Below are 25337 nucleotides of genomic sequence, written 5' to 3'. Positions count from 1 at the left end.
ATAAGACACCTAGGAATAAACTTAACCAAAGCAGCAAAGGATCTGTACTCAGAAAACTATTGAACACTCTTGAAAGAAATCAAGGAAGACACAAAGAAATGGAAAAACATTCCATGTTCATGGTTTGGAAAAACAAATATTGTGAAAATGTCTATGCTACCTATACATTCAATGCAATATACATTCAATATGTATATACATTCATTGAAATCCCTATCAAAATGCCATCAATGTTTTTCACAGAACTGGAACAAATAATCCTAAAATTTTTATGGAACCAGAAAAGAGCCTGAATAGCCAAACGAATGTTGAAAAATAAAACCAAAGCTGGTGGCATCACAATTCCAAACTTCAAGCTCTATTACAAAGCTGTAATCATCAAGACAGCATGGTCCTGGCACAAAAACAGACACATAGATCAAAGGAACAGAATAGAGAGCCCAGAAATGGACCCTCAACTCACGGTCAACTAATCTTCGACAATGCAGGAAAGAATATCCAATGGAAAAAGGATAGTACCTTCAACAAATGGTGCTGGGAAAATTGGACAGCCACATGCAGAAGAATGAAACTGGACCATTTCATTACACCATACACAAAAATAAAATCAAAATGGATAAAAGACCTCAATGTGAGACAGAAATACAACAAAATCCTGGAGAACACATGCAGCAACATCTGTGACCTCGGCCATAGCGACTTCTTGCTAGACATGTCTCCAAAGGGAAGGGAAACAAAGGCAAAAATGAACTATTGGGGCTTCATTAAGATAAAAAGCTTTTGCACAGCAAAGAAAACTGTCAACAAAACCAAAAGACAACCGACAAAATGGGAGAAGATATTTGCAAATGTTTTATCAGATAAAGGGCTAGTATAAAAAAATCTATAAAGAATTTTATCAAACTCAACACCCAAAGAACAAATAATCCAATCAAGAAATGGGCAGAAGACATGAACAGACATTTCACCACAGAAGACATCCAAATGGCCAACAGACACATGAAAAAACATTCAATATCACTCAGCATCAGGGAAATACAAATCAAAATACAATGAGATACCACTTCATACTGGTCAGAATGGCTAAAACTAACAAGTCAGGAAACAACAGATGTTGGTGAGGATGTGGAGAAAGGGGAACCCTCTTATGCTGTTGGTGGGAATGCAAACTGGTACAGTCACTCTGGAAAACATCATGGAGTTTCCTTAGAAAGTTAAAAATAGAGCTGCCCTACAACTCAGCAATTACACTACTGGGTATTTACCCCAAAGATACAAATGTAGTGATCCGAAAGGACACCTGCACCCCAGTGTTCATAGTAGCAATGTCCACAACAGCCTAACTGTTGAAAGAGTCCAGATGTAGGACACCTGGGTGGCTTAGTTTGTTAAGCGGCTGCCTTCAGCTCAGATCATGATCCCGGGGTCCTGGGATTGAGTCCCACATTGGGCTCCTTGCTCAGCGGGGAGCCTTCTTCTCTCTTTGCCTCTGCCTGACACTCTGCTTGCTTGTGCTCTCTCTCTGACAAATAAATAAATAAAATCTTAAAAAAAAAAAAAGAATGTCCATTGACAGATGAATGGATAAAGAAGATGTGGTACACACACACACACACACACACACACACACACACACAGGAATATTATGCAGCCATCAAAAATGAAATATTGCCATTTGCAACAATGTGGATGGAAATGGAGGGTATTATGCTAAGCGAAATAAGCAACCAGAGAAAGATAATTATCATATGATCATACCAGTATGTGCAATTTAAGAAGCAAAACAGAGGATCATAGGGAAGAGAGGAAAAAATAAAACAAGGTAAAATTAGAGAGGGAGACAAACCATAAGGAAACAAACTGAGGGTTGCTGGAGGGGAGAGGGATGGGGGATGGGGTAACCGGGTGATGGGCATTAAGGAAGTCATGCAATGAGCACTGGGTATTATATAAGACGGATCTTATATCACTTAATCACTGAGCTCTACCTCTGAAACCAATAACATATCATACGTTAACTAATAAATTTAAATAAATTCTAAAAACCTGGACAAGGACCCAGGTTTTAGGCTTCCTACACCTTGCCCTTCCCTCTGCTCACAATAAAGAGATACCTGAAGCTCCTTTTCCTCCAACACAGTCTCCTGGGTGCAACCGGTAGGGAGGAAATAAATCTTTATTGTGTCAGTTTAAAAGTCCCATGCCATCCCATCCTCACCTCCCATCTGTGCTGTGGGCTGGCTCCCCTGCACATCCTGAGGCCGGGGTGGGCTAAAGGCCTAGCTAGCCTCCTCCACGCACCAGCCCCCAGTCCACGAGAGTTATGTCAGCAATGCCTGGCGCAGCATCTGTTTCTTTTGGGGTGTGAGGCGGGTGGGGAACTGGATGTCGAAGAAGATGAAGAGATCTCCCTTCTTAGTGGGGTCCTCAGGCAGCGGCATCCCCTCACCTGGCACCTTCTTGAAATACTTGGGACTGAGATGTGAGGATGAGAGAAGGGAAATTAGCGGCCCCCCAGAGGAGCATTTTGACAGATCCCGGGCTGCCCCTGCTCGCATAACTTCAGGCAAGGGACAGTCAGTACGGCTCTCCACCATGGGGCTCATTTCAAGCAGACTGGGGTGGGGGTGGGGAGACTGGCTTGTTCAGACAGCCAGCCCCCTCAACAACCCTTTTATACTAAGTCTCTAACAGAGGGTCCCAGAACTAGAGTTACCACCCTGGGTTGGGATGCTGAGAGGCTGAGTAAAGCTTCCCATGCAGAGGGCCTTTCCTGGAAAAGACTTAAGGAATACAACTCAGAACACTAATGAGAGGTTCAGGAGGAGGAAGGCAACCAAGATTGCCCAACACGGGGGTCCTCTGGGCTCTAAAGTGGCTTCATACAAGTTAGAAAAAGGCACTCCCGTTTACCAGGTGACTGCAGCTTGGCCAGAGGTGGGGCTGGATTTCAGGTCTCTCTGGCCAGGACTGAACGGCACGGGGCTGCCCAGTGTGCCACTACCCTCCCAGGCCCAGGCCAGCCCTTCTGCCGACTGGGGCCCAAGCAGAGGCACTCACTGGACAATGTCATTGATGGGGATGTTGAGCAGACGATCGTCTAGGGTCTTCACCTCCACGGTGCAGCAGGTCAGGGCCTAGGGGACATGAGGGCCAAAGGTGGGAGTGGGAGAGGTCACCTTGGCCTTTCTGTTTAGAAGGCACTTTCTGAGCTTATTCAGTGCCAGGCCCTGAGCCCTGCCTCAAGGAGGCACAAGGCTGTTCAAGGACTCACAGGAGAGTGAGCCAGGCAACTAACTACCTGCCCGCCGGAGCTCAGTCTGCTAAGTAAGACTGAGGATGACATACGTTACGATAGAGTGAAGTCAAGGAGTCTGCGGAAGCCAAGGAGAGGCCCCCAAACCATTTTGGAGTGGGAGAGGAGGGCGGTCCCGTGGTGGGGGTTAAGGGTGAGAAGGAGCTTGCCAGGGAGACCAGGTGGATACAGCATTCCACGCAGAGGGCATAGCACAAACAAGAATCCGAAGGTGTGAACGGGCAGGAGCTCCGAGGGGCACAGTGGTCAGAGTACATGGGGGGAGATCCGCAGGATGTGGAGGGCCCCGAACGTCACAGGAGATGCTGAGACAAGCCAGTGGCACAGTCCAATAAGTACGGGGAAGAGCCTAGAGAAGTTGGGAAGGGAGGCGGGAGGGCCGCCAGAGGGCTCCTGGGTGGACGCAGGTGCTCACACCCACTCCTGGGTGGACGCAGGTGCTCACACCCAGACTGAGAGATGAACAGACCAGGTGGTGGGACTGACTGAGTGACTGCCTGCAGGTGTGGTGGGGGAGGGAAGGCAAAGCCTAGGCCGGTGCTATTCTGTGCTTGGAGTCTGAGGACACAGAGGGGCCCTGAAGACACCACAAAGATTCTATGTGCTCTCCTCACGTTCTGAAGGCCTACCCCATGCAGTGGGGGGAGTGCAGAATGCGGCCGGCTTGCTCACTCTCATCTGCCCACCTCTTCTCTACTTTGCCCACTTACCTTGCCCAAGGGAATGGGGTTCACAAAAAGGAGGTTGTCATTCTCCCTTCGGAAGCGAGGGTGTAGCTTCTCCTTTACGATGAAGATGATGTCGGCTGGGATAATGTTGGGGCCCTGGGCAGAGGAGGCTAAGGGTTGACAAGGGCTAGTTGGCTGTGTGCCACTGGCCAAGTTCCTGCCTCTACTGGTCTCCATGTCTTCATCTGAACAATGAAGAGATTAAACCAGGTTTTCTGGAAGGACCTTTACAGTTTGTTTCCATATCCCCTCCTCTGAGAAGCCTACTCGGGTGAATCCACAAATACTTCTCTACTGAGCATGCCCAAAAGGATTCACTCAGCTGGAGGGGGACAGGGGCTTCCTCAGGTGGTGGGCAAAACTCTGAGCTGCAAATTTGAAGACAACTTCCAGCAAGCCTCTGTCCTGCCAGGCTTCATTAAGTGGGGGCGGCAACAGGCCCATAGTCCTCAGCGTGCTCCGGACTATGGTAATGGGAACCCAGAGGTGGGAGACCAGAGAGGTCCTAACCTAGGTGGGGAGGTCAGGGGAGGCTGCCCACAGATGGGAGCATTAGAGCGGGGTCCTGAAGGGAGATGTTTTACAGGTGAGAAAGGGAGCAAGAAGTATCAGCCGAGGAATTAATCTCTTTCGGCTCTGAAAACACCATCACTCTGCCTCTTCTCAGACTTAAGGATTCAGCATGCCTTGAACAATAATTTTATATTTTTATTTAAATAAGTAATTATCATTAAGATATTAAATGGTATTAAAATTATTATTAATAAGTGGTTTCTGAATAGCTCCTGTAGTTAGGCTTTATTCAAGAAGCACTGAAGAAAATCAGGAAGAGAGAGCTCTTGTGCTCTTGCCCTGGGTAAATCCCTTCCCTCTCTGAGTCTCAGTTTCTTATTCTGCAAAATGGGGAAAAGCCTTGGGTATCCACTCACAGAGGTATGGTGAGGCTCTGTCACCTATAAGGGACTTTGGGGATCATCTCACTCACTCTGCAGACTGGTCTCCCTACCAGACTAGGGCTCACAGGGGCAGGAGAAAGCATTGCCTCCTTCCCTCTGTCTTCCCACTCCATGAGCAAGCCCAGGCGACTGACACTAATTAAGGATGGATCCTAGTCAATTCCCTCTTTCTCACCTGGTCCCCTTCCTTCTCAAAGGTGATCCGTGTGCCCTGCCTCCAACCAGGTTTCACATCAATTGTGAGAATCTTGTCCTTGATGGTAGAGGAGTACCCATCCTCGTTCAGCACCTGTAGCCAGATGGCGAGGGGGGTGGGGAGAGGTTTGCTAGGGATTTCCCGGCTGGCCTTTTCACATAAGAAATAGGTTACAGGGGTTCTGTGCTCAGAATCATTCCTCTAGCAACAGGGAACCTTCCCAGAGCCATTCCCACTCTCACTCCATTCACTGGAACCAAGGACTTATAATTCCAGGATGACAGGCTATGTCACAGAGCTGGGGCTTGAGATGCCAAGTGGTCACCATGAGTTGATCAATCCCCCAACTCCTGCCCTAGAAATCACGTGGCCCTGGCCACTAACAAATGCATAGTGAACACATACCCAGATCCTCTCTCCAAACCCAGAGGCTCTGGCCATGAGGCTCTGGGAGGTCTCTTAATCATGAAGGGAGAAAGACCACAGAGGTCAGCATATTCCAGCATTCCCTATTACGTCATCCATCCATTCCCCAATCACATGCCCAGACGGGTGCCATCTGTGGAAAGCATGGCCATTGTTGGCATCTCCTCTTCTGGGGAAAGGTGTTAAGAGGTCTTGCTTATGTGCCTAGCATAGGGCTGGGCCACGGGACAGGGCCAACCGGAGGACTGACTGTACCCTGGGGCACTAAAGGTCTTCAATCAGACTCCTTAGGGACTGTCCTGCAGCCCACCCTCCATGCCCACACTGTTTCTTCTTCCTCATGAGGCTTACACACTGATGAAGCCCTGGGGGTATGGTCTGGTAATGCCCAGAGGGCAGAATTCACGGGAGACTCTGTGCATTCAGAGCCCAACTTCCCACAGGGATGGGGATGAACTGAGAGGAAAGGAAAGACTCTGTCCCAGTTAGGAACACTGGAGAGGAGATTCCTGCACAGGATTGAATGGGACTAATACCTTTGATTGTCCCATCCAACTTCAGATTCTAGAATTCTATTATCCTAGGTCTCCAAACTTGAGATTTCATGATTCCATCAGAGACCATACCTGAGGTCTCCAGTGAGGACAGGGAGGAGGTTACTTGTAAGATTGGATGGGATAGGTAGTGGCTCCCAGTAGGAGCAAGCCCAGTACTCACCCTTCGGGAGATCTTAATTTTCTTGGTGCAGCCAAAGAATAAGTCCTCCAGGGATAGGTAGAGGTCTCGTTCAATTGGGGGGTCCTGTTTCTTGACTCCTCGGCCCCGAAGCCCCCCAAAGTTCAAATCTACCTCATTTCCTTCTGCATCAAAAAACTCTACAAGAGGTGGGGAGAGGAGAGGAGTAAGAGAGGCGGTTTCCAGGGACCTGGATGCATAGACACCTTCACACATACTTCTTCAGTCCCCAAGTGTAATACCCAGCATCTCATTCCTACCTTGCAGACTCAGACTGTTAGGCCAGGCAAAAAGTTATCCTCAATTGCAGATCCAATGATTATCAATCCTTGCCACTTCCCACTGCTTCAAACCTCCCACCCCACCCTGTTTGGATAGTCCCACACTCTCCTGACTCCTTTCCCCCTAAACTTGGGAAATACCCCAAGGCAGGCTGGCTGTCTCAGAAGGGACAGGAGTGCCCTCTGGTGGCAGCTCCTGGTATGCCAGAAATGACTCCAGCGGTTAGCTGGCCACATAATAAGCATTCTAGTCCTTCCTACCCTTCCCCAGGCTCCCCTTTCCCTCATGTACAGCCCAGCCCAATACCACTAGAGACCCCAGACTCGTTTCTATGAAGTCAGCAGCTGACAAAGGGCTGGGGCAGGGGTGGTTCCTTACAAATTTGAGAGTTCACCAAACTTTTTTCTTCAGTCTCTTTTCTCCCTGCCCAGCTCTATATCCATAACCCCTCTTGCTGCCCTTCCATCCCAGTCCAAAGAGCCGTTGCCTCCTGCAGTGCTATGTAGTAGTTTGGTTCCAGTTTTTCTGTGCTTGGCTTGGAGTAATAATGCCTGATCTGCTTTCTACCATTAGGATTAAATAACAAGATGATGAAGAAGAGCTAGACTTGCTGAGAGCTTACTCTGCAGCAGGGGCTGGTGTCAGCGCTTCACACAGTTCTCTCACCGGGCAGAGAGGCCAAAGAAAATGCTCACAGCCCCACAGTCTGTCTGGACTCGGACAATGTGACTCTAGAACCTGTGCCCTGAACCACTGTGCTTATCACTACATGTGAAGCCCTTTGTGTAGAGTCTAGGTTGCTATCATAATTCAGATTTTTAGGGCAAGGCCCCACTGTAATGTGTGCCCCACTGTGATGTGCTAACGAATCAAGAGGCCTGTGAACTACCTGGTCCCCTCTTGTATCACTGAATTCACTGGTTCACCCCGCAGCTATGGTGTACGGGGCTGTAAAGCACTGAAGCAGTATAGCTTCTTCTTCTTTTTTTTTTTTTTAAGATTTTTTTTTATAAAGATTTTATTTATTTATTTGACAGACAGATCACAAGTAGACAGAGAGGCAGGCAGAGAGAGAGAGGAGGAAGCAGGCTCCCTGCTCAGCAGAGAGCCCGATGCGGGGCTCGATCCCAGGATGCTGGGATCATGACCTGAGCCGAAGGCAGCGGCTTTAACCCACTGAGCCACCCAGGCGCCCCCCTTTTTTTTTAAGATTTTATTTATTTATTTGTCAGAGAGAGAGAGCACAAGCAGGCAGAGTGGCAGGCGGAGGCAGAGGGAGAAGCAGGCTCCCTACCAAGCAAGGAGCCCGATGTGGGACTTGATCCCAGGATCCTGGGACCACGACCTGAGCTGAAAGCAGCCACTTAACCAACTGAGCCACCCGGGTGTCCCAGCAGTATAGCTTCTGAGCACTGCCCAAGGGACCCCAAACCTTGTAAGCGATGCCCGCACAAGCTCTGGGTTGGCTCCTCTGAGCTGCCTCTTTTCCATACGCCTGTCCCTGGGACAGACAGATCCATTGTACAGTATCTTTCAGTCTGCAGAGCCCATGTTCATAATGGCTTTATAAAGCCTGTTATCTCATTTGATAATGACGGGTGAGGAAAGGACTAGTACAGCCATTTACCAGGAAGGAAGTTGAGGTTTCAGAGCGGAGAAGGGATTTGCCCAGAACCATACAGCTCATAAGTGGCAACGTGTGGATCTGAAACAGGCCTGACCCTGAGTCCCCTGCTTTGTCCAGTCACATATGCAGCTGATGAACTTAGCTCCCTCTGGCAGACAGGAGAAGGCAATGCAGGGTGGGAGGGGGCCGGGAGGTAGACAGACAGTGAGCTGTAGCTCACTTGTTATTAACATGAAGAAAAGGAAAAGAGAACTTCTGAAATGCAGAAAGGCGGTGGTGTAGCCAGGCAAAGAGGCTACAGGGGGACAGGCAGTGAAACCGAGCTTCTCTGAGTCGCATAACTGAAGCCAGGAAGACAGGTCTGAGGGTGAATTGTCCTTGCAAGATGACCCTGAGCCCCAGAAATCAGCTCTTTGTCAGTCTGTTGGGATGTGGGATCATTCACACATCCATCCATGTACTCAGCTGATTAACACATGCTTGTATAATGAAATCTGATGCAGCTATTAAAATGAATGAAACAGATCTGTATACAATATGGTACATAATAAGATCATCTCCAAGATACACTAAGTGAAAAAACTCACCGTGTACAATATGGTCCTCTTTCCTTAATTAGGTAAAAGGCTTATGTAAACATAAATATATGCTCATAAATGCACAGAAAATTTCTGGAAGGATACATAAACTATTAGCTGTAAGTGGCTGCTTCTAGAGAAGGAATAAAGGCTGAACTTTATTTCTTCTTTAATACAATTTTTTTAAAAATCAGGCACTATATCTATTTCTTAAATAAACAAAAGGATTCAAAGAAAAGAAACCTTTTATAGCTCTGTCCTTTCCCAGTAGGCAAGTGGGGAGGTGGGGCCTCTTACCACCAAAGGGGTTGTCTCCTCCGAAGAAATCATGGAAAACCTTTTCAGGGTTGCCGTGGAAGACGTAACCAGTGGTCCATGGCGTCTGGGCTCCATACTCCAGGGGAATCCCGCCCTTCAGACCCTCCTCTCCAAACTTGTCGTAGATGCCTCTCTTCACAGCTGTGGACATGTTGCACCTTGAGGAAGGGGCCGGTCTCGGGGACTAAGATAGCTACTGGGCTGGGAAGCAGATGAACACAGGGTGGAGAGAAAGGGGCAAAAGCAACCTTATTTCTAGCATGCCTGTTGTCTGGCAGTCTTTGGAAGGAGATCTGAAAAGTCAGGTGCGGAATCTCATGGTGGGTGCATCTAGGTATGGGCCTGTAGCCAGGAGGAGAGCCAGAAGGGTGGGGGAGGACTGGAGGAGGGATCTAGAGATTAACAGTCAGGCTACTGTCCTGGAATTTGGCTAAACTCATCATCACAAATACAGTTTTATCTGGGGCAGGTAGAATCCCAGCACCTTGAAATTCTAGAATCCAAGAATTCTAGAGCTCCCAAATTCTAGAGCTTTGAACTCCTACAGTCTAAGGACTCCAAAGTCCTGAGAACTCGGGACCAGAGAAACCTTTGTGATCTGGCCATTCTTCGGCACAGGATCTGTAACTAGTCTCTGGGACAAGCCTTCAGGGATGTCCATGCAGGTACTGCCCACGGCAGAAGGGAGGAATCACTTTCTGTACTCCTGGTTTCAGGAGATTTCTGAATTACCAGCCTCTCCATGCCCCTTTATAGACATGCTCTCCTTGGCCATCCGGGAAGAGTAAAGGCACACACCAGCTTCAGCCTCACCTTCCTGCCTTGGCAGCAAGCATCTCACTGTGTGCATCCCTGCCAGCCCAGGGTGAGTGTGGGGGCTGTGGGGACCTGCACCAGGTCCTGCCCCTCTCCAAGACCAGCTGAGCAGATCAGCTTAATCCAAGGGCTCCCCACGCCACGTCAGCCTTACCTTGGGACTACTGAGATAGGCAACTAATTCTTTGTGCTGTTTTCTTTCTAAGTTTGTCCAGACTCTGGGCAGGAAGAGGAATGCCTCCTCTCTGTTGGGCCCCCTCAGAAAGCCCAACACCCGAGACCTGAGGAAGAGAGCGGAGTCACTCACGGTCGCTCAGCACATCATAGGCCTCTGCTATTTGCCTGAATGTCTCTGCTGCAGATGGCTCGCTGGACTTGAGCGGGTGGTTCTTCAGGGCCAGTCTCCGGTACCTGGAGGAGGGAGGATTCATACCCGTCATAGCAGCTGAAACGGGCCCGAGGTGCAGGCCATGGCTTAGAGCTGGCTCTTCTGTCCACTGCTTTGATGTTCCCAGCTATAAAGTCTGGGCTGTGGTAGCCAAGGTGGCCCATGGCTCATTTGCCCTTGAAGAGGGCCCAGTGGGGAAAAGCGTAGCTGCCCGCTCTCGGTGTTTGTGCTGAAGCTACCCCTCCTCCACCTGCTCCAGCTAGGGCCCAAGCATGGTGGTGATGTTCGTGCTGGTGCCACCCTGTGGGACACAGGACCCCTCCAACCTACAACCTCTGCCTCGGAACTCCTGCCGATCGGCCGGATTGAGCATTTTCTCCAGCCGACTCCGTGGCCCTCCCCACCTAGCTCCCTCACCACAGGCATCAGACCTGCACTGGGGTCTGAAGGCCCTCCCTGCCCACTTATGCTCCCCTTTGACCCTCACATGTACCTCCCCCAATACATTTCTTGCACATCGAATCCTGTCTTGATGTCCGAACTGATCCCTAGGCTTCTTGGGAAGATCAGGTAAAATAAGGCATCAAAGGGCTGAGTACACAGAGGTACTCAGCACATGTCAGGCCCTCTGACTGTCTCCTGCTTCTGTGCTCATTCCCTGCCCAGCTTCCATAGCTGCCCCATCCCACCACTCAAGTGAGGCAGCACCTACAGCATCTGAAAATCTGTACCCTCCGTGTCCAGGAGGAAAGAACTGGCATGGACTGGGGGATTTGTGGAGTTGATAAAGGGACCACTCACCAAAGTGTGGGAGATAGGGAGGATAACCATAGGGGACGGTGCTGTAGCCCAAGGTCAGGAGCCCTGAGGGACCCTGATGCCCCCGAGCCTATAGGAGTCAGGGGAGGGAGAAGTTCATGACATCCCACGGAAGAGTGTGTGGATGGGGGCCCTTGGCAGGAGCCGTCATCTTCAGTTAAGGAACAGAGCCAACCTGAAGGGCCCTCCTAGGAAGTGAGCTGGGAATAAAGACCCCAGCCCCTCTCTCCTCCCTCCCCATCACCTGCCTTGGGCTCTCTTCAGGAAGTCTGAGCCCCACGGTGTCTACTGATGCAGTTCAGAGGGCCCAGCTCCCAGCGCCATCTTGGTATCTCCTCTCTGATGTCCCACAGGCCCCACAAACTCAATGAGTCCAAATACAAACACATTTTCATTCCCTCATTTTCTTGCCCACTTACCCAGGCACTGCAGCCAAAAAACTGAATGTTATCAAGTCCCAGGTTCTTTGTCCCCTCCACTCCCAGCCCACCCATCACCAAGGCACGTCAGTTTTTCTTTCTCCCCAGTGTTCTCTTCCTGCCTCTTCATCCCTACAACTATTGCAGAACCATGGTTTCCTGTTTCTAGTGCTCCCCCTCCCCAGGCCTTTTGGTGTGCTGTCCCCTGACCAAGTTACTCTGCGGCCTAAATCCTCTACTGGTTTCCCCTTTGTCTTCAGCATAAAATCCAAATCTGAGATTCAAGCCTCTGCTTCTCTCTCTGGCCTTCTTACTCACAGCTCTCTCTCCCCACTCCCATGACCTCTCCCGACCTTCTGCCCAGGCTCCAAACTCCCCACACTGCGTTGCTCATGTCTTTGGCATTCTACTCCCTTCGCCTGTAACACTCACCCCTCTCCAGTCCCTCCCATCTCCCACTGGCACATTTTCATTCATCTCTCAACACACAGCTCAGGGTCAACTCCTCCAGGATGCCTTCCCTAACTGCAGCCTCCATTCTGGGTTAGAATCCCCTTCCCGAGTCCCCAGTGCCTTCCATCCCTAAACTTAGTACTTGGTGCTCCAGCTGGTTATTGACTGGCTTGTCTCTCCCACTAGCATGATTTCCTTGAGTTACTGTGTCTGGTTCTGTGTCCCTGGTGCCTAGCTCTGAGCAGCAGGGAGTAAATGAATGACCCGAAGTAACTGTCCCACAAGGTGGCCCATCTCAGGGTGAGACCGCTCTGACTTTGAGGCAACATTTCATCTTACTGAGTGAGGCCTGCTGTCCTGTAACTCTGAAGGTCCTAACTCTTCCCCTGGAGGCCTTACAGAGAGTATCGGCTTGTTCTACCTTCAGAGACTTGAAGACAATTGTCGTGTCCTCCTTGAGGCTTTGAAACCAGTCCTTCTCGGTTACAAAGGCCAAAGTCAGTTATGGCGAGAACTGAAAGAATATTCTATCAATGAGTAAAAGTAAGTAGGTTTGAGAAAAGTTCCGTTTTCTTTTTTTTCTTTTTTTTTTTTTAAAGATTTTATTTCTTTATTTGACAGACATAGATCACAAGTAGGCAGAGAGGCAGGCAGAGAGAGAGAGGGGAGGAAGCAGGCTCCCCGCTGAGCAGAGAGCCCGATGCGGGGCTCGATCCCAGGACCCTGGGATCATGACCCGAGCCGAAGGCAGAGGCTTTAACCCACTGAGCCACCCAGGCGCCCCAAAGTTCCGTTTTCATATAAACTTGAGTAGTTGTAAGTTTTACTTACAACCATCACTGTTTTACTGAGTGGCCAAGATGGAGGTGAGTCACAGCTCAGATGTAGCAGCCGAGACCAAATGAGAGACACTGAGAAGGGAAATAGCTAGGCAATTAGGAATCATTGTGGTGCTTTTCTTCATTATATACATTCAGCATTTTGAGCGGGGAGGTCAAAAATCTAGGTACTCCTGTATGGCACTCATCTCTTAAAACTGTTACAAGAGAGAAGGGTTAAGAGCTATTGTTTGAAATACACGTGGTCCTTTTAATCACTCTATAGGACCTGGTTTTGGGGCAAATGACTGCTGGGCATTTCATGTTCATTATCTCATACAATCCCATATTAATACTAGAACAAACTTTATAATTACTAATTTTTAAAAATTTACTTATTAGAGAGAGTGCACGAGAGAGAGCACAAGCAGGGGGAGGAGCAGAGCGAGAGGGAGAAGCAGGCCCCCTGCTGAGCAGGGAGTCCAGTGAGGGGCAATCCCAGGACCCAGGACCATGACCTGAGCTGAAGGCAGACGCCCAACCCACTGAGCCACCCAGGCGCCCCTGTTTGTTACTGTTTTTAGAGATGGGAAAACGGAGTCTCAGGTCACTTTGTCCATGTCACACAGCTAGCGGGTAGGAGAACCTGGATTCAGATCTGGGTGTTTCTAGTGTTTAAGTTTGGCTTACTTTTCTGCACTCCAACTCTTTGTGACCTCTCCTTAGATGACTCCCACTGGCCAAGGAGATGCTCTGAACTGTGGGTAACATCACACACTGTCCTGAGTTATTCTGTAATTGTCTCATGAGTCTGTGTCTTGTTTCTCAGCCACACTGTAGACTCTTTCAACTTACCCCACAATTAATGCCCTACAGGACCTGGACCACAGTAGGCCTGGTGTCCAGATACTAGTTCTGCTGTTTACTAGGCACATGGGCTTGGGATAATAACAGCACCTACCTCTCAGGGTTGTTGTAAGGATTAGATGAAATAATGATGGAAGGTTTTCAGAACAGAATCTGTACATTCAATAAATGTATCACTACCCAACCTTAATTGTATTATCCCAGATTCCTCCCTTTTTCCTTACCCTCCAAAGATCTGATTAAGAGCCAAGTCAAGGGTCGCCTGGGTGGCTCAGTGGGTTAGGCCTCTGCCTTCAGCTCAGGTAGTGATCTCAAAGTCCTAGGATCGAGCCCCCCATTGGTCTCGCTGCTCAGCGGGGAGCCTCTTTCCCTCTCTCTCTCTCTGCCTGCCTCTCTGCCTACTTGTGATCTCTGTCTGTCAAATACATAAATAAAATCTTGAAAAAAAAAAAAAAGAGCCAAGTCCATTCTCTCTCTTCTCACCAGCCCACTGTCCTGCTTCAAGCTTCATCTTCTTTTTTCTTTTTTTTTTTTTTAAGATTTTATTTCTTTATTTGACAGACATAGATCACAAGTAGGCAGAGAGGCAGGCAGAGAGAGAGGGGAGGAAGCAGGCTCCCCGCTGAGCAGAGAGCCCGATGCGGGGCTCGATCCCAGGACCCTGGGATCATGACCTGAGCCGAAGGCAGAGGCTTTAACCCACTGAGCCACCCAGGCGCCCCTTCTTTTTTCTTTTTTAAAAAGATCTTATTTATTCATTTGAGAGAGAGAGATTGAGAGAGAGAGAGCACATAAGCAAGGAGAGGGGCAGAGGCAGAGGGAGAAGTAGGCTCCCTCCTGAGCAGAGAGCCCAATGTGGGGCTTGATCCCAGGACCCTGGGATCATGACCTGAGCTAAAGATGAACGCTTAACTGGGCCACCCAGGCGCACCTAAACTTCATTGTCAGCCTTGATTATCATGACAGCCCCTGAATGGGGTCTCTCTACTTCTAAAATAAGCTTCCAGAACACTCTGTACTTCCCCTTCTGTAACATTCATCACACTTATGACTTATTCATTATCTGTATTCATCAACAAAATCAAGCTACTTATCTACCTGATTCATGATCATATCTCCAGCTTCTACCACTGCACCTAACCATAGGGTAGGCACTCAATAAATATTCATTAAAAAAACTTTTTTTTTTTTTTTTTTGAGAGAGAGAGAGTGCACGTGTGAGCGAACAGGGTGTGTGTGGTTGTGGGGGAGCAGAGGGAGAGACAGAATCCCAAGCAGGCTTGACACCTAGTGTGGAGCCTGATGCAGGGATCAATCTCATGACCTGGAGATCACGACCCAAGCTGCAATCAAGTCAGATGCTTAACTGACTGAGACAACCAGGTACCCCCCAAAAACACTTTTTTTTCTTCAGAAAAATGTGCTGGCTCCCATCCTACACTTTTTTGGAAATGGACCACAAAATCCCCAAGACCTGATGGAACTATTGAGAAATGCAGTTCAGCATAAAAAACTCATCTGAGGGGTACCTGGGTGGCTCAGTGGGTTAAAGCCTCTGCCTTTGGCTCAGGTCATGATCCCAGGGTCCTGGGATCAAGCCTCACATCGGGCTCTCTGCTCAGCATGAAGCCTGCTCCCTCCTCTCTCTCTGCCTGCCTCTCTGCCTACTTGTGATCTCTGTCTCTCAAATAAATAAATAAAATCTTAAAAAAACAAACAAACAAACAAACAAACAAACTCATCTGATGGCCAGAATAAAATCTGGAACACACCCATCTGGTCAGGTCACTCTCCTTTTTTCAATCCTTTGGTTCTCCATAATCAGAATAAAGTTCAAATGTCTCCTTTGTCCTGACTTTTATTGCTAGGAAAACCAGGATGAACAGGAAGAGAGATAGGGCTTAGGAGGTAAAGGATGATGGACTGGGAACTCTGACCCAGTCCAAACCTAGAGTATAGGTAAGCAAGAAGCAAGAGAAGGAACAAGGTTTATCTTGCCTGCCCTAAACTGTGCAAGAAAGCTCAGTTTGGAAGATAAAGGTGGAGCCTTCCTGGCACTCCCCTAAAGCCTCACTCCCGCCCCCCACTTACGCCTTCTTGATCTCGGCATCCTCTGAATTGCGAGTGACCTCAAGCACGGAGTAATAGTCCTGGCCCATGGCTGCCTGGCAAGGCACCCAGTTGTATAATCCCGACTCCAAGAGGGCTGTTAGTCTGCATTCTCTGGTTGCTCCTGACAACCGCACAGGGGCACTCTGGGAGTGGTAGTCCTTCCTGCCCAAGCAAACCACCTGTTCAGTTCTGCCTCACAGAAGAGCCAAGAGAAGAATTAGAAGAATAGGGGCTGACTCTGTGACCCTGATAAAGGTCACTCAACTCAGAAACTCTCAACTCAGTTTTTAAGGAAAATAGCAATTAGTTTTAATTAAAACTTTTCAGAACAGGGATACCTAGGTGGGGCAGTTGGTTGGGGGTCCGACTCTTGGTTTCACCTCAGGTCATGATCTTTAGGTCATGAGAATGAGCCCCACTGGGGCCCCAGGGTCAGTGCAGAGTCAGAGTTGGCTTGTGACTCTTTCTCCCTCTCGCTCTGCCCCACCACCCCCACTCCAACACACTGTCTCTCATAAATAAAATCTTAAAAAAAAAAAAAAAGAAACTTTCAGAACAAATGCATCTAGCTGATTTTTTAAAAATAAGTTTTAAATTTTAGAATAGTTTTAGATTTTCAGAGAAGTTAGGAAGACAGAATTCCCATATACCCCACGCCCAGTTTCCTGTACTATTAATGGCTTACATGAGTAAGGTATACTTAGCACAAATAATAATCAATATTGATACACTGGGATTTTTTTTCTAGTGTTCAATTTAGTGACATTTATTTATTAAGTTTTAATTTAATTGCACTATAGTTTACAGTGTTAAATTAGTTTCAGGTGTACAATACAGTGATTCAATAATTCGTGTATCACCTGGTGCTCATTACAATAAATGCCCTCCTTAATCTCCAACACCTGTTTCACCCATCCCTCCACCATCTGCCCTCTGGTAACCAACAGTTTGTTCTCTATAGGTAAGCATCTGTTTCTTGGTTTGCCTCTCATTCACTCCCACCCATGTTTTGTTTTGTTTCTTAAATTCCACATATGAGTGAAACCATATTGTATTTGACTTAAACTGACTGGCTTATTTCATTTGGCATAACACTCCCTAGCTCCATCCATGCTGTTGCCAATGGCAAGATTTCATTCTTCTTTATGGCTGAACAATATTCTGTTGCATAAATACACGACTTCGTTATCTATTCATGTACATGGGCTGTTTCCATAATTTGGCTATTGTAAATAATGCTACTATAAGCACAGGGGTGCATGTATCTCTTTGAATTAGTGTTTCTGTATTTTTTGGATAGATACCCAGCAGTGCGATTACTGGATCATAAGGTAGGTCTATTTTTTAACTTTTTTTTTTAAGATTTTATTTATTATTTGACAGAGAGAGACAGCAAGAGAGGGAAAACAAGCAGGAGTGGAAGAGGGAGAAGCAGGCCTCCCACCAAGCAGGGAGCCCGATCATGGGCTCAATCCCAGGAGCCCAGGATCATGACCCGAGTTGAAGGCAAACACCTAATGACTGAGCCACCCAGGCACCCCATATTTTTAAACTTTTTTTGTATGTGTGTGTGTATATACACACATATAAATACATATACATATATATATATACATGTACACACACATATATACATATATATGTGTTTTATTAACATATAATGTATTATTTGTTTCTGGGGTACAGGTCTGTGAATCATCAGTCTTACACAATTCACATCACTTACCATAGCATGTACCCTCCCCAGTGTCCATCACCCACCCCCACCATCCCTCCCAGCCCCCTCTACTCCAACAGCCCTCAGTTTGTTTCCTGAGATTAAGAGTCTCTTATGGTTTGTCTAATTTTTAACTTTTTGAAGAACCTCCATGCTGTTTTTCATAGTGGCTGCATTCCCACCAACAGTGCAGGAGGACTCCTTTTTCACCACATCCTTGCCAACACTTGTTGTTTCTTGTGTTAATTTCAGTCAATTTAGGTGTGAGGTGATATCTCATCATAGTTTTGATTTGCATTTCCCTGATGATGAGTGATGTTGAGTGCCTTTTCATGTGTCTGTTGGCCACGTGTAGGTTTTCTGTGGAGAAATGTCTGTTCATGGCTTCTGCCCTTTTTTTAATAGGAGTATTTGTTTTTTGGGTCTTGTTTTAGCAATTCTTTGTATATTTTGTATATTAGTCCTTTATTAGATATGTCATTTGCAAATATCTGCTCCCATTCAGTAAGTTGCCTTTTAGTTTTATTTCTTCCAGATACCTCATTTATAATGGAAGTCCATACTTTCAGATTTCCTAGTTTTTAACCTAATGTCTTTTTTTTCTATTCCAGGATTCCAGCCAGGATACCACATTACCTTTAGTTGTCAGTTTTCCTTAGGCTTATGCTGGCTAAAACTGTTTCTCACTTTTCTTGTTTTTTGATGACTTTGATAGTTTAATAAGGAGTATTGGTCGCGTATTTTGTACAGCCTCTCAATGGGATTTGCTTGATATTTTTTCTATGATTAGACTTAGGCTAGGGGCTTCTGGAAGGAAGACCACAGAGGTGAAATGCCATTCTCATCCCAACATATCAAAGGGACCTACTATCAACATGACATCACTGGCGATGATGATCTTCACTGGCTGAGGTAGCATTGTCAGTTTTCTCTCCACTGTAAGGTTACTTTTGTTTCCTCCTCTCTGGATTGTACTCCTTGGAAGAAAGTCATTTCATGGCCCACCCTTAAAGAGTGGGGAATTCTGTTCTACATCCTTGTGGGTAGAAGCGTCCTGTTTTCCACATCCCACATCCAATCAGTCACTAAGCTCTGTCTGTTTTACATCTTAGGCACCTCTTAAGCCTCTTCCTCCTCAGAGCCATGGTCTTGCTTTGGCTTTCACTTTCCAGCAAAGCCTTTCCAACTTCCTCACTATCCTGCCCACCCTGCCAAGACATTTGCCCACACATTGCCCACAGTTAATCCAAACTGCTGACCCTGGCACACAGGCATGCGGTGATCTGCTCTTGCCCCATCTACCCTAATCTCTCCTGCCAGGGCACACCAACCCCCTTGCTCCTTCTCAGAATGCTTGAGCATGAAAAGCATGCTTGCAACTGCCCCAACTAACCATTCTCTCTCTCACATTCACCTTTGGAGCTACCTCTCTCAGATCCTCCAGTGTGTATATATATACATGCCACTGGCCCTGCCTTCCACCAAGCTAACCCTTGCTTATTTTCTTTTCCTTATGAAGTTCATATGCACAGAAGAGCAGCATTAGAACATTCCTTACTGAAGGAATGTTGCCCCTGTGTGCTCCTCTCTACCTTCTTAGTATTCGCTTGCTTTTATTCATTGTTTCACTACTATGCATCTCCTGTGGCGTACTTGTAAATATTTAACAACCAGCTCACCAGACAGAAAGATGTATTCATTTGACAGAGGGAGACACAGCCCGAGAGAGGGAACACAAGCAGGGGGAGTGGGAGAGAGAGAAGCAGGCCTACTGCCAAGCAGGGAGGCTGATGCTGGATGCAGAGCTCCATCCAGGACCCCGGGATCATGACCTGAGCTGAAGGGGGACACTCAACAACTGAGCCACCCAGGTGCCCCTACATCCTTACCAATTCTTGATGTCAAATTTTTTAAATTTTCTTTTAAAGTACATGTACACATATATACATATACGTGTGTGTGTGTGTGTGTCTTATTTTAAGTAGACTCCATGCCCAACATGGGGCTTGAATTTACAACCCTGAGATCAAGAGTTGCATGCTCGACCCACTGAACCAGCCAGGCACCACTGATGTCAAGTTTTTAAATGTTTGCGAATATGGATGTGAAACAGCAACTCATTGCAGACTTTGATTTGCATTTTTTTGTCTTTTCATGTTTATTGCCATTTTGTTTTATATCGTGAAAGCCTATTTATATCTTTTGCCCATTTGTCTTAAGGTTTTACTTATTTGTCAGAGAGAGAGAGAGAGAGAGAGCGAGCACACAAGCAGGGGGAATGGCCAGCAGAGGGAGAGGGAGAAGCAGACTTCCCACTGAGCAGGGAGCCCAGTGTGGCACTTAATCCCAGGACCCTGGGATCATGACCTGAGTCAAAACCAGATGCTCAACCAACTGAGCCACTCAGGTGTTCCTCTTTTGACCACTTTTCTACTGGGCTTTTTTGGGGGGTAGGGGAGACTCTTCATGTTTTATATTTGTCGAAAATAGATAAAATACAAACCCCTTTCATTTCCGAGCTTGTGTTTTTACCATTTTTTTTTAGTGGGGTAGAACTTAACAATCTTTTCCTTTTTGGTTATACTTTTTATGTCTAAGAAATATTCTCTGTAGGGGCGCCTGGGTGGCTCAGTGGGTTAAAGCCTCTGCCTTCAGCCCAGGTCATGATCCCAGAGTCCTGGGATCGAGCCCCACATCGGGCTCTCTGCTCAGCGGGGAGCCTGCTTCCCTTCCTCTCTCTCTGCCTGCCTGTCTGCCTGCTTGTGATCTCTGTCAAATAAATAAATAAAATCTTTAAAAAAAAAAAAAAAAAAAAAGAAATATTCTCTGTAGAGGGTCATAAAGATTTTCACCTATATTTTCTTCTGAGAGTCCATTTCACTCTTAAGTCTTTAATTCACCTAGAACTTTTTTTTTCTGGTATATGGTACAAGGTAGTATCATTTTCTTCTTTTTGATATGATGTTGTCCCAGAACCATTTATTTAGCAATTCTCTGTTTCCCCCACCAATCTGTATTGACTGCTGCGTTATGTATAAACTTTCCATATATGCGTGGGTTTGTATCTGGACTACTGGTCCACTACTGGTCCACTACTGGTCCACTGGTCTTTCCCTGGGCCAATGCCACACTATAACCCTTCCTTTTCTCCTCCTCCTCCTTCTTTAGGAGCTTCTTTTCTAAGTGCTACTCCTTTACTCTTCTCAAATGTAAATGTGTTCTTAAAAAAGGATCCAGGGGCACCTGGGTGGCTCATTCAGTTAAGTGTCTCTTAATTTCGGTTCAGGTCTTGATCTCTGGGGTCCTGAGATGGAGCCCTGTCTTGGGCTCCACCCTGGGCGTGGAGCCTGCTTAAGATTCATTCTCTCTCTCTCTCTCTCTCTCTCTCTCTCTCGGTGCAGTCAGTTAAATGTCCAATTCTTGGTTTTGGCTCGGATCATAATCAGGTGGTGAGATTGAGCCCAGTGTTGGGCTTAGCACTTGAGTTTCTCTCTCCCTCTCCCTCTGCTTCTCTCCCCACCATGCCCTCTTTCTAAAAGAAAAAAAAAAAAAAAAAGACTATCTTTCTCCCACCCTCCTCTCTTAAAAAAAAAAAAGGATCTAATTAATGTCAGTCAGATGGGGAAAAAGAGGGCTACATTTTAAAGCTCATCTCTAACTGTGGATGAAAACGCTGGGTCCCTTGGTGGCATTTCAGATATTAGTGACTGAGATATTTAAGAAATTTTCTGGGTCCTCTGAAACCACACTATTTAGAGGAGGACCTGCTTTAAAGTAGCTATTTCATATCCTTTGAGGCCTACTTTAGGTATATTTGGAGGAGTTAAAACACACTTCTGGAGTTGGGCCAAAGGACAGAGAAATAAATTAAAGACCTAAGAAGTCAACTGCAGGTTTGGGGTAAGTTGAGGGGTCAGTTAGGAAAACCAGCCCTACCCGGGGCATATGGAACCCCCTTTGGTGTCCTTCTGGGGGCAAAGAGAAGCTGGTTGATTCCCTGGAGTGGACAGTGATGGACGTGGTTGAATATTTTATCGAGGCCAGCTTCCCCAAGCAGGCAACAGCTTTCGAAGAGTGGGATATCAATGACCAGTCTTTATGCAGTGCACTGATAATGCTGACTGGCCTGTCCATCTACCTGGGCCCAGCCCTGAAAATCTATAAGCACTACATCAAGGTGCTGCAGAAAGGCCACTTTGAGGATGATGACCCTGCTGGCTTTCTAGGCTGAGCACCCAGCCTTCCCTCTGCCCCAACCCATTCCAACCCCCATCTACCAAGACCCCAGAGTCTAGGAACTGGAGGGGGTCACTCTCAGCCCACATAAGATTCCAGTGAGGGGCATTCCTCCCTACTCATCTCTTCCCTGTGTTTCCCCAAGCATACACACATGTGGCCCCCAGCACATCCTGTACTCTACCACAGAGGAGTGTGGAGTGGGACAGGGCCTGCTAATTTCACCCCAGGAGGACAGCCCTCCCAAGTCTAGGACATTTGGGGGAAAAAATGGGGGCTTCCCCTCTCCCCTAGATCCTCTTCAGTTCAGCCAGATATTTCTTATATGTTTTGTTCTGCCTGTTCACTTTGGTGGGTGGTCTTTCCTCTCTTCCCCAGTTGGGTCTGCCCCTGGCCTCTGGCCCCTAGGAGCAGCTGGAGTGGGGTCCCTGAGTCTTCCCTAATGGTCTCTTTCTGTTGGTTGTCACTCCAGCTGGCTGTATTGCTTTTTAATATTGCACTGAAGGTTTTTTTAAATGAAGTTTAAAAAAAGAAAGTTGAGTGGTGAGAAAGCCACTGTATCTTGATGCTGCAATGCTCACTTCAGATTTGTGTGACCTGAAGCAAGTTTACTTAATGGCCCCACGTCTATTTCCTTGAATAAATGGGATTATGACCATAAACTCCAGTACAGGGCAGATGTGAAAATATTAAATATAAAACTATACAAAAGCATGTATAGAAAATGCTTCCTTAGCATTGAGGTAATAGAGTCAGAGCCCAAGTTCCAAATCCTGTCCATTAGCTACTAGTTTTATGACCTTAAACAATGATTTCTTAGCCACAGTTGCTTATTTGTAAAGTGAAAATATCGCATTATTTTATTTTTTGCATTTCTGAGATTTCTTGTGGGTTTTAATTTGCACTTAACTACTGGAATTGAGCGTCTTTTTGTGTGTGGGGCCTTTTTTTTTTAAAAAAAAACTCTTATTACCAGAAAAAATATGTTATTAAAAATTAAACCCGGGGGGGCGCCTGGGTGGCTCAGTGGGTTAAAGCCTCTGCCTTTGGCTCAGGTCATGATCCCAGGGTCCTGGGATCGAGCCCCACATCGGGCTCTTTGTTCAACAGGGAGCCTGCTTCCCTTCTTCTCTCTCTGCCTGCCTCTCTGCCTACTTTTGATCTCTGTCTGTCAAATAAATAAATAAAATCTTAAAAAAAAAAAATTAAACCCAGGGGTGCCTGGGTGGCTCAGCAGGTTGAGCTTCTGCCTATGGCTCAGGTCATGAGAACCTGCTTCCCTGTCTCTCTCTGCCTGCCTCTCTGCCTACTTCTGCCTACTAGTGATTTCTGTCAAAAAAAAAAAAATCTTAAAAAAAATTAAATCCAGACGGTTGGGGGAAGGCCTTGTTCAGCCTGGGACTGGCTGAGGTGAACATGGGAACAAGGAGACTCTATCTGAGGGACACCATGTATGCAGGGGCTGGGGTGAAAGGGGAGATGGCCTGTGTGGCTGCCACACTCTTTACTCACAGAGGTATTGAGCAAGTGAAACATTGAGAATTATGACAGCCGAGTTTCTCACTGTTGGGAGGAAGGAAGTTTATATGCAGAAGACTAGAATAATCCCAGTGGAGTTGGACTGGAATTAGGGGACTTCAGTGTGAATTTATGATTTTTTAATATATATACAGAATGAGGGATATTGAAATGGGAGACTCCACATCAGAGTACTGTCCACTGATCCAACCTAGAAGCAATAATACCCTAGTAGTAAAGAGTATACATATAGTGCCCAGATCCTGATTTCCAAATGCCATTCTCCACTAAAAGGAACCAGAGCTATCTAGACAAATAGTTGATTCCAGGACTGGGATGGGAAATTATAAGATGAAATTTGAATAGCTTGTGGTATCAGAAAATATGGAAGTGCTAAAAGAATGCTATTAACACATCAAAAGGACATAACATCAGGACATCTGGACAACTCAGTTGGTTAAGCATCTGCCTTTGGCTCAAGTGATAATCCCAGGGCCCTAGGATCGAGTCCCACCTCGGGCTCCTGCTCAGCGTGGAGCCTGCTTCTCCCTCTATCTGCCACTCCCCCTGTTCCTTCTCTCTGACAGATGAATAATTAAAATGTTTTCTTTAAAAAAAAAAAAAAAGGACATATGATCCATCTTGAAGGGGCTACCACTGGGTCCAACTGAGAAAAATTAACCACCAAAATAAATAGTAGCAATAATGGATTATAATCCATAAAATAAAATATGAATCCATGTGTAGTCCATATTAATAAACCTATGGTGAATGAGAGAGTGAATCAGTAATTAAATAAATGGCAGAGAAGGGAAAGTCTCACAGTAGAAAGCCAATTATAAATGTAAAAAGAATGATGGAATTATAAAATCACTATTTGGCAGTTAGAATAGGAATAACTGATTCAGACAGAAGTCATCAACAAAGGCTGCCACTAGATGATGCAAGTTGGATGAGGAGCAGTATATTCATATAGTCTCAAAGTAGCTCTCCACAAACTACTAACTTTGCCATGGAGAAACCTGGTAGGCACCATTTTAACCAACTTAACCTCACCTGATTATGATAAAAGGTGGACAGACCAAGGGTTGGCAAGGACATGGAGAAATAAGAACCCTTATATACTGCCACTGAGAATGTAAAATGGTGTAGCCACTTGGAAAACAGGCAGAAGTCCCTAAATGTTAAACAGATACCACATCCTTACAACTTTTCTCAAGTGTGAAATGATTTCAAGGTGAAAAGTAAATTAGGGGCTCCTAGGTGACTTAGTCAGTTAAGCGTCTGCCTTGGGCCCAGGTCATGATCCCAGAATCCTGGGATCGAGCCCCAAATCGGGCTACCTGCTCAGAAGGGAGTCTGCTTCTCTCTCTCCCTCTGCCCCTTGCCCCCCCTACTCATGCTCTCTCTCGCTCACACTCTCTCTCAAATAAATAAAATCCAAAAAAAAGGTAAATTAATAATAAAAATATAAAATTTATCCAAAAAGAGACATGTTCAAGAAAAAGAAACCTTTACTCTGCAAGGCTACTGTGAGGACTGCCTGGCACCAATTACATGCACGCTAGTGGATGTCACTGCCGGCTTTCCATTCAGAGAAATAGATGCACTTCTCACAAGAAGTCACAAGGGGGCGTCTGAAAGCCAAGAAACAAAGTCTAGCTTACCTGAGCCTGCACTGCTGCAGATGGAGGTTGTCCACCCTTCCTTACCCATAATGCACTCCTCAACCCAAAAGGGAAAAAAAGGCTGTCTGCTAACACTGGGGAGATTCCATTCACAATAGACAAGGCTTTGAGTCACCTAAAAGCTAGCTTCCCTCCTCCTGTTTGGATCTAGATTTCAGGGCATCTGTCAAGGGTCACTGCACCCATTACAACCAGACTATCACAGCTGACGGCAGTGTATAGCAAGTCCTGGAAGAGGAACTCACAGACATACCTGCTTGTGTGAAATCACCCAATCCTCCTTCATCCTGTCTTCTTCATCTGACTTCTAAGAGGTTCTCTCCA

At 46.6% G+C, this 25337-nt stretch overlaps 1 protein-coding gene across 1 annotated transcript; it reads right to left on the bottom strand.

The window, feature by feature from the left end:
• Positions 1-2321: 2321 nt before the first annotated feature.
• On the bottom strand, positions 2322-15901 carry DNAJB13 (DnaJ heat shock protein family (Hsp40) member B13; the record flags this gene model as incomplete). Its single annotated transcript, XM_080815202.1, has 8 exons — positions 2322-2475; positions 3061-3137; positions 4027-4140; positions 5176-5289; positions 6340-6497; positions 9142-9303; positions 10286-10389; positions 15834-15901. The coding sequence occupies 8 exons, from the start codon at positions 15899-15901 to the stop codon at positions 2322-2324; spliced, it is 951 nt and encodes a 316-aa protein (XP_080671328.1).
• Positions 15902-25337: the final 9436 nt, after the last annotated feature.

This window comes from Martes martes (genome assembly GCF_963455335.1).
Source record: "Martes martes genome assembly, chromosome: 10".
Lineage (NCBI taxonomy): Eukaryota > Metazoa > Chordata > Mammalia > Carnivora > Mustelidae > Martes > Martes martes.
This window is presented reverse-complemented; position numbering and strand designations above follow the sequence as displayed.